The sequence below is a fragment of the Staurois parvus genome, unplaced genomic scaffold, assembly GCF_062004578.1.
Source record: "Staurois parvus isolate SC_StPar_1 unplaced genomic scaffold, SC_StPar_1.0 ptg000154l, whole genome shotgun sequence".
Lineage (NCBI taxonomy): Eukaryota > Metazoa > Chordata > Amphibia > Anura > Ranidae > Staurois > Staurois parvus.
The window spans coordinates 24,070,586-24,083,809 of NW_028317950.1; the positions used below are offsets into that span (position 1 = coordinate 24,070,586).

Sequence of the window (13,224 nt, forward strand, 5' to 3'; positions counted from 1 at the left end):
ATTACCCAGAAGTTCAGCCCCCTCCTTGCTCCTGCAGTCACCTGGGAACTTTCACAGATTCCAGGAGACTGCCGAACCAATCAGGAGGCGTGGCGCAACTTGCGCATGCGCAGTGGGCACCAGGCTGTAAAGCCGAAAGTTGTCACAGCCTGGTGCCCACAGTAGAGATGCCGGCGCAGTGGAGGACAGAAGGAGAGAAGGGACTGCGTGGGTGAGTACATCACTGGACCCCTGACAGGTAAGTGTGTTTTTATTAAAAGTCAGCAGCTACAGTTTTTGTAGCTGTTGACTTTTAATAAACACAAAAACAGCTGGAACTCCACTTTAAGTGTCTGCTTTTTGCTCCGGCAGAATTCAATCAGTCAAGTAACCCATTAAAAACAACGCACTCCCTGTGTGGCTGATATAACATCAGATAAGTCAAACCTACTTCTCTCGCCTTGTATTATTCACATTCAGTATGGTGAAACTTAAAGACTAGCTCAACTTTTGTTGAGAAAATGAAAAAACAATCCTTCCTGGGTGATCAATGTACATCCCAATGATTTTAACAAATTTTGCTGCAGATTCCTACCTTTAGTTACATGTGCAAAAAGAATTTGAAGGGGAGTGACTTTATAATTATCAATCAGCTGCTGCACTTGCAGGATTCTATTGAAGAAAGTGGGGTCTGATTGCCTTTTAGATGTGATAACCCTTTGGGAGAACCTCATCAAAATTGAAATTTTTGTTGCAGAGGATGCCTAAAATCTGACGTGTATCTTCTGGAAAAATCAGTAAGCCAATCACACAAGCAGGAAATTTAATTTCTGGGTATAGAGCGACTCCAGGGATCTCCCCTGACAGCTGAAACATTAAAGAATGTTTTTAGTTGCTGTCTGGTTTCTTACTGCATACTTAGATGCGGTAAGATGCAGCTTAGTGAACTGTCCCCTCTGTTTTAAGTTCGTGGTCAAACTTTTGTTAGGTTTGAATTTTTGATCGCGAACCGAACAGGGGGGTGTTCTGCCCATTACTACTTGTCATGCTACTTTGGACACCTAGGGGTTTATTTACTAAAGCTGCAGAGTGCAAAATTAGGCTCACTTCTGCATAGAAACCAATCAGCTTCCAACCTCAGCTTGTTCAATTAAGCTTTGGCAATAAAACCTGGAAGCTGATTGGTTTCTATTCAGAAGTGAGCCTGATTTTGCACTCTCCAGGTTTAGCAATAAACCCCATAAAGTCACTATAACAATTTGTAGCCCATTGTTTTCAATGGCACCTATTTGGATCTATACGACTTAAAAAAGTGTAATGAATGGCATCACCAGCAAGGCTCCCACTTTCCATTCATTACACATCTGCATCAGAGGCTGGTCATTAGCTCTGAGGAAAGGGATTCGTCCCTGAAACGCGTCAGCCATTTGACCGCACTGACAGTGAGAATACCTTGCCTGCCGTTGTGGCCATCATCATTTTTCTATGCTTTTTAGATACATGCTTCGTCTGTGAGTATGTTTTTATTATTTTTACTCCTTACAATAAACCTTGGATAATGCACTAGGTGTGTGCGCCACCTGTTTTCTCTTTATCCAGTGGCTGATTTCCCCGTCTGAGGAGGGCTGCACCCCTGAAGCATTTCCTTTGGTTTTCGCTGTCCTGGTACCTTTGGCTTCCCTTTTGGCTGTGCATATCCTGAGGCGCTGGAGAGTACATACTACATCTGCAGTCTCTGACCACCCCATTACCTTGTTCAAAAGTTTGCAGAGAGCTGGAAATCTGGAGATCAGGATCAAAGGTTGATCTGAGACAAAGACCATGGTGATTCTCATCATCCTCTACTGGATTCATCTGCGCTGAAGAAGAAAAGTAGCAAGGAACAGCTAATTTTTATGTTAATCTGCATTATATTTTTTCAGATAGGTGAAAAAATAGGTTTATACATTTAATTCTGTTTTTATGATATTTAGAGGTTTTTTAATGTTTAAAGGATAAGTTCACCTTTCATAACATGTCACATGTTACGCCCATATTTTGCCTCCCAAGGAAGTGTACCTTTAATAAAAGTATATAATTGTAAAAACATCCAGAGATTATGGTGGCAAAGACAAGGTGGGAGAACCGTCCACTCCTCAGGTGTGCCAAAAAAGGAGAGAACTCCGTGGATAGCTGGAATCGCCAGAGCTGACATCACTGCAATCTCAGAGGAAGTGGAAAGAGGATCCAGGCCTTGGAACGCAAGCCGGGCCAGTAACCTAGACAACACGTTTTGCGTGTATGCTTCTTATCAAGTCTCTCTTGATATCAAGACTTGATAGGGTCTAGGTTACCGGCCCGGCTTACGCTCTAAGGCCTGGATCTACTTTACATTTCCTCCATCAAGACTTGATAAGGCGCATGCGCGTGAAACGTGTTGTCTAGGTTACTGGCCCAGCTTGTGCTACAAGGCCTGGATCTTCCTTCCATTTCCTCCATCAAGACTTGATAAGGCGCATGCGTGTGAAACGCGTTGTCTAGGTTACCAGCCCGACTTTTGCTCCAAGGCCTGGATCTTCCTTCCATTTCCTCCATCAAGACTTGATAAGGCGCATGCGCGCGAAACAAGTTGTCTAGGTTACCAGCCCAGCTTGTGCTCCAAGGCCTGGATCTTCATTCCGCTTCCTCCAAGATCGCGGTGACCTCTGTTCCGGGACGCCGCAAGCTCTGGCGATTCCAGCTACCCACGCAGTTCTCTTCTTTTTTGGCACACCTGAGGAGTGGACGGTTCTCCCACCTTGTCCTTGCCACCATAATCTCTGGATGTTTTTACCATTGTATACTTCTAACCATTGTATACTTCTATTAAAGGTACACCTCCATGGGAGGCAAAATATTATTTACTTTCACAGCGATGTCTTTTCTTGGACTCATACCCCAAAGGTAATGCTTTGTTCCCTAATAAACAATAGATAGTGTTCTGTCACAGATAGATAAGGGATCGGGAGTGGAATGCAATAATCAAATTGTATTTAGCCCAGGAATCAGGAAAATCCTTCAGGACACAGTGAACAAAAACAACAGAATGAAAGTTCCGGGCATGCCACCCTTCCTCAAGTTCAAACGTGCATACATTTATTTATATATATATATATAATGTTTCTAGTAGCTGAAACAAAGTTTAGAACCTTTGTCAGGATTTTATTGCAGTGTTTGCATGAGTGGGATTTCTTCTAAATTTCTGTCCACATCCGACTGAACAGGAAGAGAAGAGAAATCTCCTCCATGGGGACACAGGCAGCACTTAAAATCTATTCTTTGTTACATTGTGTTGCAACTGTCCACCTTTGGTACCAGAAAGACAGATCCAATCACAGATCCAATCACATCCTGCTAAGTAAACAACATAGGATAACTATGAGATTGCATTTTTGTAAACAGAAGGAACGGGGGCTAAGCAGGAATAGTATAGTCATTTGCTCCCAAAATGACTACCTAATAGAATACGATTACTAAATAAAAAACCTATGGAAGAAAAAACTTTTTTCCACCATACCTCAAACTGCTTGCAACAAATGCACCACTTTATGTTTGTGTTTAATGCATGTGTCTGCCATAACCTGCATCAATCCTGAATAGAATACTTCATAAGTGACTATTTAGCACCTGCATTAATCTCTCTGTTGTCTCTTGTGCTGTTTACTAACCTTGCTGATGATTTACACTGCAGTCTTTGAGTCTTCAGTCAGCCTCCTTTACAAAAGTGGAACTTTTTAAGAGATCTCTGAAAGTGAAAGTCAGTTCTGTACATGACCTGAAACAGGAACTTCCTATATGGTGAATGTCCTGTCACAATGACTCCTCTATACAGTTCATTTAACTGTTAAAGTAAGGCCAAACTGAAAATGTCGACATTTGCCATAAGGTGAATTTTTTTCTAACGCAGAGCACAGATGTAAATGAGCATAACCAGATCTTAGCTGTCATTCTCCATGGAATACTGTAATATTTTCTGTAATAATATTTTCTATGTAATGACAGGCAGTTAATTGGACGTATTATAGGAAGCTATGTGTCAATAAATGTACGTCACACATACAAGAGATAGATCAGGAAGCAACATCATGGAGGTTCAAGTTTTTCTGGTTTTGCTAAGATCATTCACATTTAAAGTGATATTAAAGGTTTGTTTTTAAACAAACATGTCATACTAACAACCAACAGAGCCGCAGCTCAGCCCCACCACACCCCCGCTCTTTCCTCATTGGCTCCTGCTGCTTTGTCCCAGCCAATGAGGAGAGAAATCCAGGACAGCCAAGGCTCCCATGCATATTGCTGGATCGAGAGGGGGGCTCAGGTTTGTATTGGGGGATGTGGGGGCAGCACACAGAAGGATAATTTTCACTCACTTTCTGCACTGATGACCACTATGGAAATAATCTGCAAAGCCAAGGAGCCATATACTGGTGACATAATTTCCCCCAACAAACTTTGTTAAGCCAGACAAATACATGTTGTAAATCCTAGTATGGGGGACCACCTCTAATGCGTTTCACTCATCTGGGCTTAGTCTTAAACTAAAATTAAGCCTGGATGGGTAAAACACTTTAAGGGGTGCTCTTAAGGCAAGGGTTTGCAAAATGTATTGCCTTGCTCAATAAGGGTACAATCACACTACCTGCAGGTAATGGTCACAGCTGCTGGGAGAGGGGGAACGACACCATGTGTTTGTACAAGGCAAGGCACTGTTTCCCGTTTTTCTTTTTTTTTCTAAATCTTTCTAAAACATCCACTAGGGATAGTAGAAGTTCCTCATAATGAAAACAGAAAAGTGTGCAGACCCAGGAACTCGTACTGCAGATCCTTGGTGCCCAACATCCTGCCATTTGGCACTTTTTGTGTATCCCCTGTAGACACAAATCTGTGTTCCCCTATTGCTCTGTTTATAGCAGTGATTTCTAGCAGTCTCATGTCATTTGTCTCAAGTCAATGACTGTTTCCTGGAGTATGTCCCTAGGTGCAAACAACTTCTATAGCAAGTTTACAATGTCTGCAGTCTCTGATCATCTCCTGTACAATGTCTGCAGTCTTTGAACATCTTTTATCATGCCCATAGTCTTTGACCATATCCTGTTGCGTATCTGCTGTCTCTGAACATCTCTTTTATCATGCCCATAGTCTTTGACCATCTCTTGTACTATGTCTGCTGTCTCTGAACATCTCTTTGATCATGCCCATAGTCTTTGACCATATCCTGTTGCATGTCTGCTGTCTTTGACACTGGTGATGTTGAGGGCTGCACCAGATGCCCCCATATCAAGAAATGTGAAATATTTAGTTTCAGTATCTTTTTGGTTGTTTTTAAGTTGGACAAAATTATAGAAAATACATCACATCATTGCCATATGTTATTCAGCCTACCACATACATAACACATTTTTTTTTAACAAAAACATGTTACATCTAGCTCAGGGGTAGGCAACCTTGGTGAGCATAGTGTGTCCAAAAATGTAAAAAAAAAAGTAATTTTTATAAAGTAAATGCTGTAAGCTCCTTGAGTAATAGTAAAAAAATTAACATTAAGCTTTAATGGATTAATGCAAAGGGTAAGGTAAATTGTAACTTAACCTTGTTTCAAAGGATGTGTTCTAAGCGGTAAGTATGGTAAGATTTAAATTAATATGTCAGCCGAGACAAAATACAATGGATGCAGTCAGAAATAAAGTGAGGTGATAGCAATCATCCTAATAAATTCTCTCAGATCATCCCAATTCCTGTATGTTCACACCTCAGATCACCCCAGTTCCTTCACATTCACACCTCAAATCAATGCCATTCATGCACCTTTGCACCTCAGCTCAACCCAATTCCTGCAACCTCATATCACCCCATTCCCTGTAATTTCACACCCTAGATCAGTACAATTCACACCTCAGATCAGACCCAATTTCTGTTCCTTCAGGCCTCAGACCAGCCCCACTTCCTGCACCTCCAGACCTGAGATCTCACCAGATCTTGTACTTTCAGACCTCATATCAGCCCCAGTTCCTGAACCTTCACACCTCAGATCACCCCCAATTCTTTCACCTTGACTCCTCAGATCAGCCCCTATTCCTGAACCTTCACACTTGATATTGCCCAATTCCTAAAGCTTCACACCTCAGATCATCCTCAGATCCTGCACCTTCATGCCTCAGATCAGCCCCTATTCCTGAACCTTCACGCGCCTCAGATCCCCCCCAATTCCTGCACCTTCACGCTTAAGATCACCTAATTTCTGCAGCTTCACGCCTTGGCTCAGTTCCAAGTGCTGCACCTTCACACCTCAGATCAGCCCCAATGCCTGCACCTTCACACCTCAGATCAGCCTCAATGCCTGCACCATCATGCCTCAGATTGCCCCTAATTCCTGAACCTTCGCACTTCAGATCACCCCAATTTCTGCAGCTTCACACCTTACATCAGACCAGTTCAAGCCAATTCCTGAACTTTCATGCCCCAGATCAGTGAAATTCATACACCTTCACAACTCAGATCACTTCAGCTCATTCCAAAGTCTTGCACCTTCACACCTCAGATCAGCCCCAATTCCTGAAACTTCACACCTCAGATCACCCCAATTTCAGAACATTCACACCACAAATCAGACCAATTCCTGCACCCTGACGCCTCAGATCACCTCAATTCCTGAACCTTCCTACTTCAAATAAGCTCCAATTCCTGCATCTTCACACCTCAGATCAGTCCAAATTCCTAAACCTTCACATCTCAGTTCACCCTAATTCCTGCACCTTTGTACCTCCTCAGACCAATTCAAGCCAATTCCAGCACTTTCACGCCCCAAATCAGTGCACCTTCACACCTCAAATCACCTCAGCTTATTCCAAATTCCTCCACAGATCACCCCAGTTTCTGAACATTCTTTTACAAAGGATTTTATTATAGAATAAGCAGAGATAAACAAACTTTCGAGAAACATATACATAGACCAACAAATATGAGACATACAGGGCACTTGAGAAATATTTCAGAGCATGTACTGGTAGAAACATAACCATTAACTGAATATTTAAGTGCCATGGAAGAGAAGAGAAGACGGGGAAGGGGAGAGAAAAAAAAAAAGGGAGTAGGGGGAAGACGATGAGAAAACATTTGGAGGTCAATAACAATGCAAACTCTAAGAAAAAGTTTTGCTGTATCAGCATATAGAAAACAGGAGAGGCATGAAATAAAGCCTCTCCAAATGTTAATTTATATTCCAGACATTGGGCTCACAAAGGAGTCCAGGTTGCATAGGTAGTGTTGCAGATGTAGCACACAGAGCAATGATCACAATCATTACAATTAGCATAAGAACAGATTGGACTGAAGACTAGAGAAGGACAATCGATAAAAAGACGAGGACAAAGACAAAACATAAAAAAAAACAATCACAAAAGGGCTCCAGGGCTCCACGGAATCGATCCTCATATCGACAGAAGGGACTGGTCCAGTTTCTGAACATTCACAGCACACATCAGACCAATTCCTGCATCTTCACACCTCGAACAACCCCAATTCCTGCACCTTCACAAATAAGGGCTGATCTGAGATGTGAAGCTGCAGGAATTGGGGCTGATCTGAGGTTTGAAGGTGATCCGCCCCAATTCCTAAACCTTCACACCTCAGTTCACCCTAATTGCTGCACCTTCGCACCTCAGATCACCTCAAGTTCTGCACCTTCGCACCTCAGATCACCTCAAGTTCTGCACCTTCATATCTCAGATCAGCCCCTGTGCATGCCCTTCACACTTTAGACTGGCCCCAATTACTGCACCTTTACACTTCAGATCACCCTAGTTCCTGCACCTTCACATCCCAGTTCACACCAATTCCTGCTCCTTCATACCTCAGATCGGCCCAATTCCTGCACCTTTTACGCCTCAGATCACCTCAATTGCTGCATCTTCACACCTTAAATCAGACCAATTCCTGCACCCTCACACCTCAGATCATCCCAATTTCTCCACTTTCACATCTCAGATCAACCCCAGTTCCTGTACCTTCACCCCTCAGATCTTCCTAATTCCTGCAGCTTCACACCTCAGGTCACCTCAAGTCCCCAGGTCCTACTCCATCATTCCTCAGATCAGCCCCAATTCCCATTCCTTCAGGCTTCAGATCATCCCAGTTCCTACACCTCCAGACCTCTGATCAGCTCCAATTCCTTACCTGAATTCCTGACCCTTCACACCTCAGATCAGCCCAGTTCCTGCACCTTCACAGCTCAGATCACACCAATTCCTGCACCTTCAAACCTCAGATCAGCCCCAATTCCTGCAGCTTCACATCTCAGATCAGCCCCTATTTATGAACCTTCACACCTCAGATCACCCAATTCCAGAATCTTTTCTGCACCTTCGAACCTCAGATCACCCCAAATCCTGCATCTTCATCCCTCAGTTCTTCCTAATTCCCGCACATTCACACCTCAGATTAGCCCAGTGCAATTGGGCTCAAACTTTGCACAATTGTTCCTTCATTGTACCCCCCTCCCCTTGTACATCTCTCCCACCACTGCACCCCTCTTTGCACATCTGTCCCTGCACTGTACCTCCCTTGCACATCTGCTCTCCACTGTAACGTGCCTTGCACATCTGTCCCACTACTGTACCCCCCCAACTTGTAAATCCTTCTCACCTTTGTACCCCTCTCGCACATCTGTCCAACTGCTGTACCCCCTTGCACATCTGTCCCTCTATTGTACCTCCCATTTGCACATCTGTTCTACTGTACCCCTCCTGGCACATCTGTCCCATCACTCTACCCTCTTGCACATCTGTCCCTTCACTTTACTGTACTCCCTTGCACATCTGTCCCTCCACTGTACTGTACCCCCTTGCAAACCTGTTATACAGTGTAGGCCCCTAGACATTGGTTCCACTACTGCACTTGCTTATACTCAAGTGCAGGTGAGATTTCATGGCTGCATGCAGTCAGGCGGGTGGAACTGGATGACACAAGTTGCCTTCAGGATGATGAGCTTTAGACTTTTCCTGTCCTGCAGCACGCCCCTTGCTTACGTAGAGCTGTGTGCAGAGAATGCCTCCACCACCTGATTGGCTATTGGCTTTGACAGCTTCCAGGTAGGAGAGTTCAAGTGGTTAAGACTAGGTTCGAAATCTGCCTGAGAATTAAATAAAAAATGACAGGCAGCTACAGCCATGTGCCACTGGGAAAGACTCAAGATGCCACTGTTGGAACCCATTCTAGGGGTTGTTGACCCCTGATCTAGCTTTAAAATTGCCATTTAAAGTAATGGGAAGAAAGTTCAATGTTAACAAGTATTCTTTTACTTAAAGAGTAGTAGAGTTAGAAGGGGAAATATGTGAATGGGGAGGAGGGGGACAGAATCACTGTACAATTTGGGCTGTTTTCTGCCTATGTGTTTTAGGCAGTAGGCTTCTAATAGAAAAGCAATGTCCAAGTGCTACCTCACATAATAACAAGAAATATAACAAACCAATTTCAAATATAAAAATGTGATAAGTACATAGCTGCTAATGTTATTGTGTACCACCTGACCACAGCTGAACACACAAAATAAATATATATATATATATACACTGTGTATATATTTGTGCAAAACTGTATGCACAATATAGATCAAAATGATAATAAAACTAGATCAAAATCAGTTAAATATCTAGTGAAATTTTTTCTTTGGTTTTGGTTCACAAATTTCACTGGTAGCTTGTGATAACAGGATAAATAGAGAGGTGAATCTCTTTGTTGAGACCATAGACAGCAATAAATACTTGACAGGTGTTCTAGTATGTCCCCAATCTGTTCTAAAAATGGTTTGCCTTTAGTTATACTCTAATACACTGCTCAAAAAAAATTAAAGGAACACTTTAAAAACGCATCAAATCTCAATGGGGAAAAATATCATGCTGGATATCTATACTGATATAGACTGGGTAATGTGTTAGGAACGTAAGGATGCCCCTTCGTTTGATGGAAATGAAAATTATCAACCTACAAATGATGCAGCAGGCTAATCCATTTTGCTGAAATTTAATTGCAGCAACTTAAAATGGTACTCAGTAGTTTGTATGGTGTCCTGGGGTATTTCCTCCCAGGTCTGGACTAGGGTATCATTGAGCTCCTGGACAGTCTGGGTTGCAACCTGGCAGTGTCAGATGGACCGAAACATGATATCCCAGAAGTATTCTATTGGATTTAGGTTAGGTGAGTGTGGGGGCCATTCAATGGTATCAATTCCTTCATCCTCCAGGAACTGCCTGCATACTTTTTCCACATGAGACAGGGCATTGTCATGCAGCAGGAGGAACCCAGGACCCACTACACCAACATAGGGTCTGACAATGGGTCCAAGGATTTCATCCCGATACCTAATGGCAGTCAGGGTGCCATTGTCTAGCCTGCAGAGGTCTGTGTTTCCCTCCATGGATATGCCTCCCCAGACCATCACTGATCCACCATCAAAACGGTCATGCTGAACGATGTTACAGGCAGCATAACTTTCTCCACGGCTTCACCAGACCCTTTCACGTCTGTCATATGTGCTCAGGGTGAACCTGCTCTCATCTGAAAAGCATTATGGTGCCAGTGGTGGACCCGCCAATTCTGGTGTTCAATGGCAAATGCCAGTCAAGCTCTATAGTGCCGGGCAGTGAGGACAGGGCCCACTAGAGGACGTCGAGCCCTAAAGCGACCATCATGAAGTCTGTTTCTGATTGTTTGGTCAGACACCTTCACACCAGCGGCCTGTTGGAGGTCATTTTGTAGGGCTCTAGCAGTGCTCATCCTGATACTGGTCCTGCTGATGGGTTAAGGACCGCAATGCTGTGCGACAGCAATCACACCTGAAATCACACTAACATGAACCGGACCTAAGTGATACAAAGTGCACCTCCTAAGCAGTAACAAGTGATACCATGAACTCCCAAATTAAATAACTTGTTTTAAATCCAACCATTAAATATGCAAGAAGTTGCAGAAAGATACAAAATAAGTAGGGATACCTTTCACATATATATATAAAATGCAATTATCTTACAGTGATATTAAACGCTCAGTTTTTAAGAACTTTCAGCAGTTGATTTAATCACTTAATGAGTATGCAGCTATCTTTTAATGCTTGCCTGTGTTCCTGTTTAAGCTGGTGCTATGACTGCTGCCCCAGGTTTCCCATTTCAGGTTAACTCCTTTCTCTTGCAGCATCCAATGGTGCCATCCTTGCATGCAGGTGTTGGAGCTCTGTCTCCCTACACTGTGTGCATCAATAGAAACATACAGATCTGTAGGAGTCTCTAGGGTCGCATGATGTTTCCCTGCTCTTCTCTCCTTTCTTCTCCAGCTAAAAGACTGGCTGTGGACTGCACTATCTACTGTTAACTCTTTCCTGTGAAAGCCAGAAATTCAGGGAAGTAGCACTAAATGAGCAGGAGCCATCAGTATTGAAAGTTGCAAACTGCAAGTGCTGGCATAAGAATTTTAACAAATACTTTACCGGGGGGATGTTTACTTTATTACGCTCAATGTGTTAAACTAAAAAGCGCTGAGGGTTTAATATGACGCTAAGTTTATACAATGATTAATGCAGATCACACAAATCCCTTATAAGTAAAACAAATGGCAGTAACTGTACAGCAGTAATTCACAGGTGATGTAGAAAAATCCGGAATGTGTAAATTGAATAGCCAGCAAATGGAATTGCAGTTTTCAAACCAATAACAACTGTTTCACTAGGAATTGCCTAAATGTGACTTCATAGATATCTAACAAAATACAACAGGCTGTTGATCTCTGGTTTGCGCAATTTGTCAGTCAGATGCAGACCCTTGCGTTAGGTTTCTGCTGGATATAGGTTTCATTTACTGGTATCAGATGTGCAACAAACCACCTATCAGTTACATACCACAGTGCAGTATCTATGCTGAATATATTGCTTGGTGTCCTGCCTGTCACGCTGTATACAAATCATTTTGTCATTTATTTATTTCTGTTTTTCAATTTTATACCATCCATGATGTTCTAGAACATTAGTCTCCAAACTGTGGCCTGCGGGCCGGATGTGACCCTTTGCTTGCCTTTATCTGGTCCTTGGGGCAATGTCATTCCTACTTATATGAGGCACTATTCCTCCCACTGACACCAACAGTGGGCCACTTTTCCTCTTACTTACACCAGTGATGGAGCATTATTCCTCCCACTCACGCCAACAATGGGGCACTATTCCTCCAACTACTGACCACAGGCACTATGCAATTAATTTACTCCCACTGACCAGCAAGCCTGAGATTTGTTGATTTACAAAAAGAAAATAGACTGTGCACTTTGCTAGTGCAGTTGCACTCATTTTCCCCACAGGTTAGTGAACACAGTGAAGTCTCACTTTGTAAAGAATACCCAATCAAGTGCAAGAAATATGATTGGATGATGGAAATTAGCAGAACTTCACATTTACTAAGCTCTGTGGAAAATAGGTGTCACTGTACTTACAAAGTGCACAGTCTATTTGCCTTTAGTAAATCAACCTCCATATAATGTTATAGAACAGTAGTCTCCAAATTGAAGTATCCCTTTGCTTCCTACTGATACAAGTAAGGCACTATTCCTCCCACTGACACACCCCATGAGGCACCATTCCTTCCAATGAGGCCACCTGTAGGAAACTATTGCTTCTGTTGACACCAACAACAGGACATTATTCTCTCCACTGACTCCAACAAGGAGGCACTATTCTATCAACTAACTGACATCAACAACGAGGCACTATTCCTTCCACTGACACCAAAGATGGGGCACTATTCCTTCCATTGATATCAACAATGGGGCACTATTCCTCACACTGATATAAATGATTGGGCAAGATTTCTCCCACTGACACCAACAATGCTGCACTATTCCTCATCCTAATACCAATAATGGGGCACTATTCCTCCTTCTACTGACCACAAGTGCTGTATAATCCATTTTACTCCCATTGGCCACCAAGTATGAGACATCATCCACTCCCTCTAATGCTGGGCATTCTCTATACCCACTGGCCACAGTCTGGTCCTCTAAACTCTGAAGGACAGTAAACTGGCCCTTTAGAAAGTTTAGAGATCCCTGTTCTAGAATTAATTACCAGTGTTCTACACCGCACACAGCCTTATGATAACCATCTTCTGTGTTTTTACAAAACCTGGGAAACAGATGATGTTTTTGGTGTGTTTTACCACGGCCAAGAGAAGATCACACACAGTCCTAACAGAG

At 42.9% G+C, this 13,224-nt stretch overlaps 1 protein-coding gene across 3 annotated transcripts in view; it reads right to left on the reverse strand.

The window, feature by feature from the left end:
• LOC149463668 (uncharacterized) overlaps positions 1–3,789 on the reverse strand; it is a 31,326-nt gene extending 27,537 nt beyond the window's left edge. For 2 of the 3 annotated variants that reach the window (XM_089675264.1, XM_089675262.1), the window contains exons 1-2: positions 3,666–3,789; positions 1,731–1,838 (exon numbers count right to left, since the gene is read on the reverse strand). In XM_089675264.1, the coding sequence (XP_089531390.1) occupies positions 1,731–1,833 (103 nt within the window). In that variant the 5' untranslated portion in view covers positions 1,834–1,838; positions 3,666–3,789. The remainder of the gene's footprint in view (positions 1–1,730; positions 1,839–3,665) is intronic. The other variant, XM_089675263.1, reaches the window with a different exon arrangement.
• Positions 3,790–13,224: the final 9,435 nt, after the last annotated feature.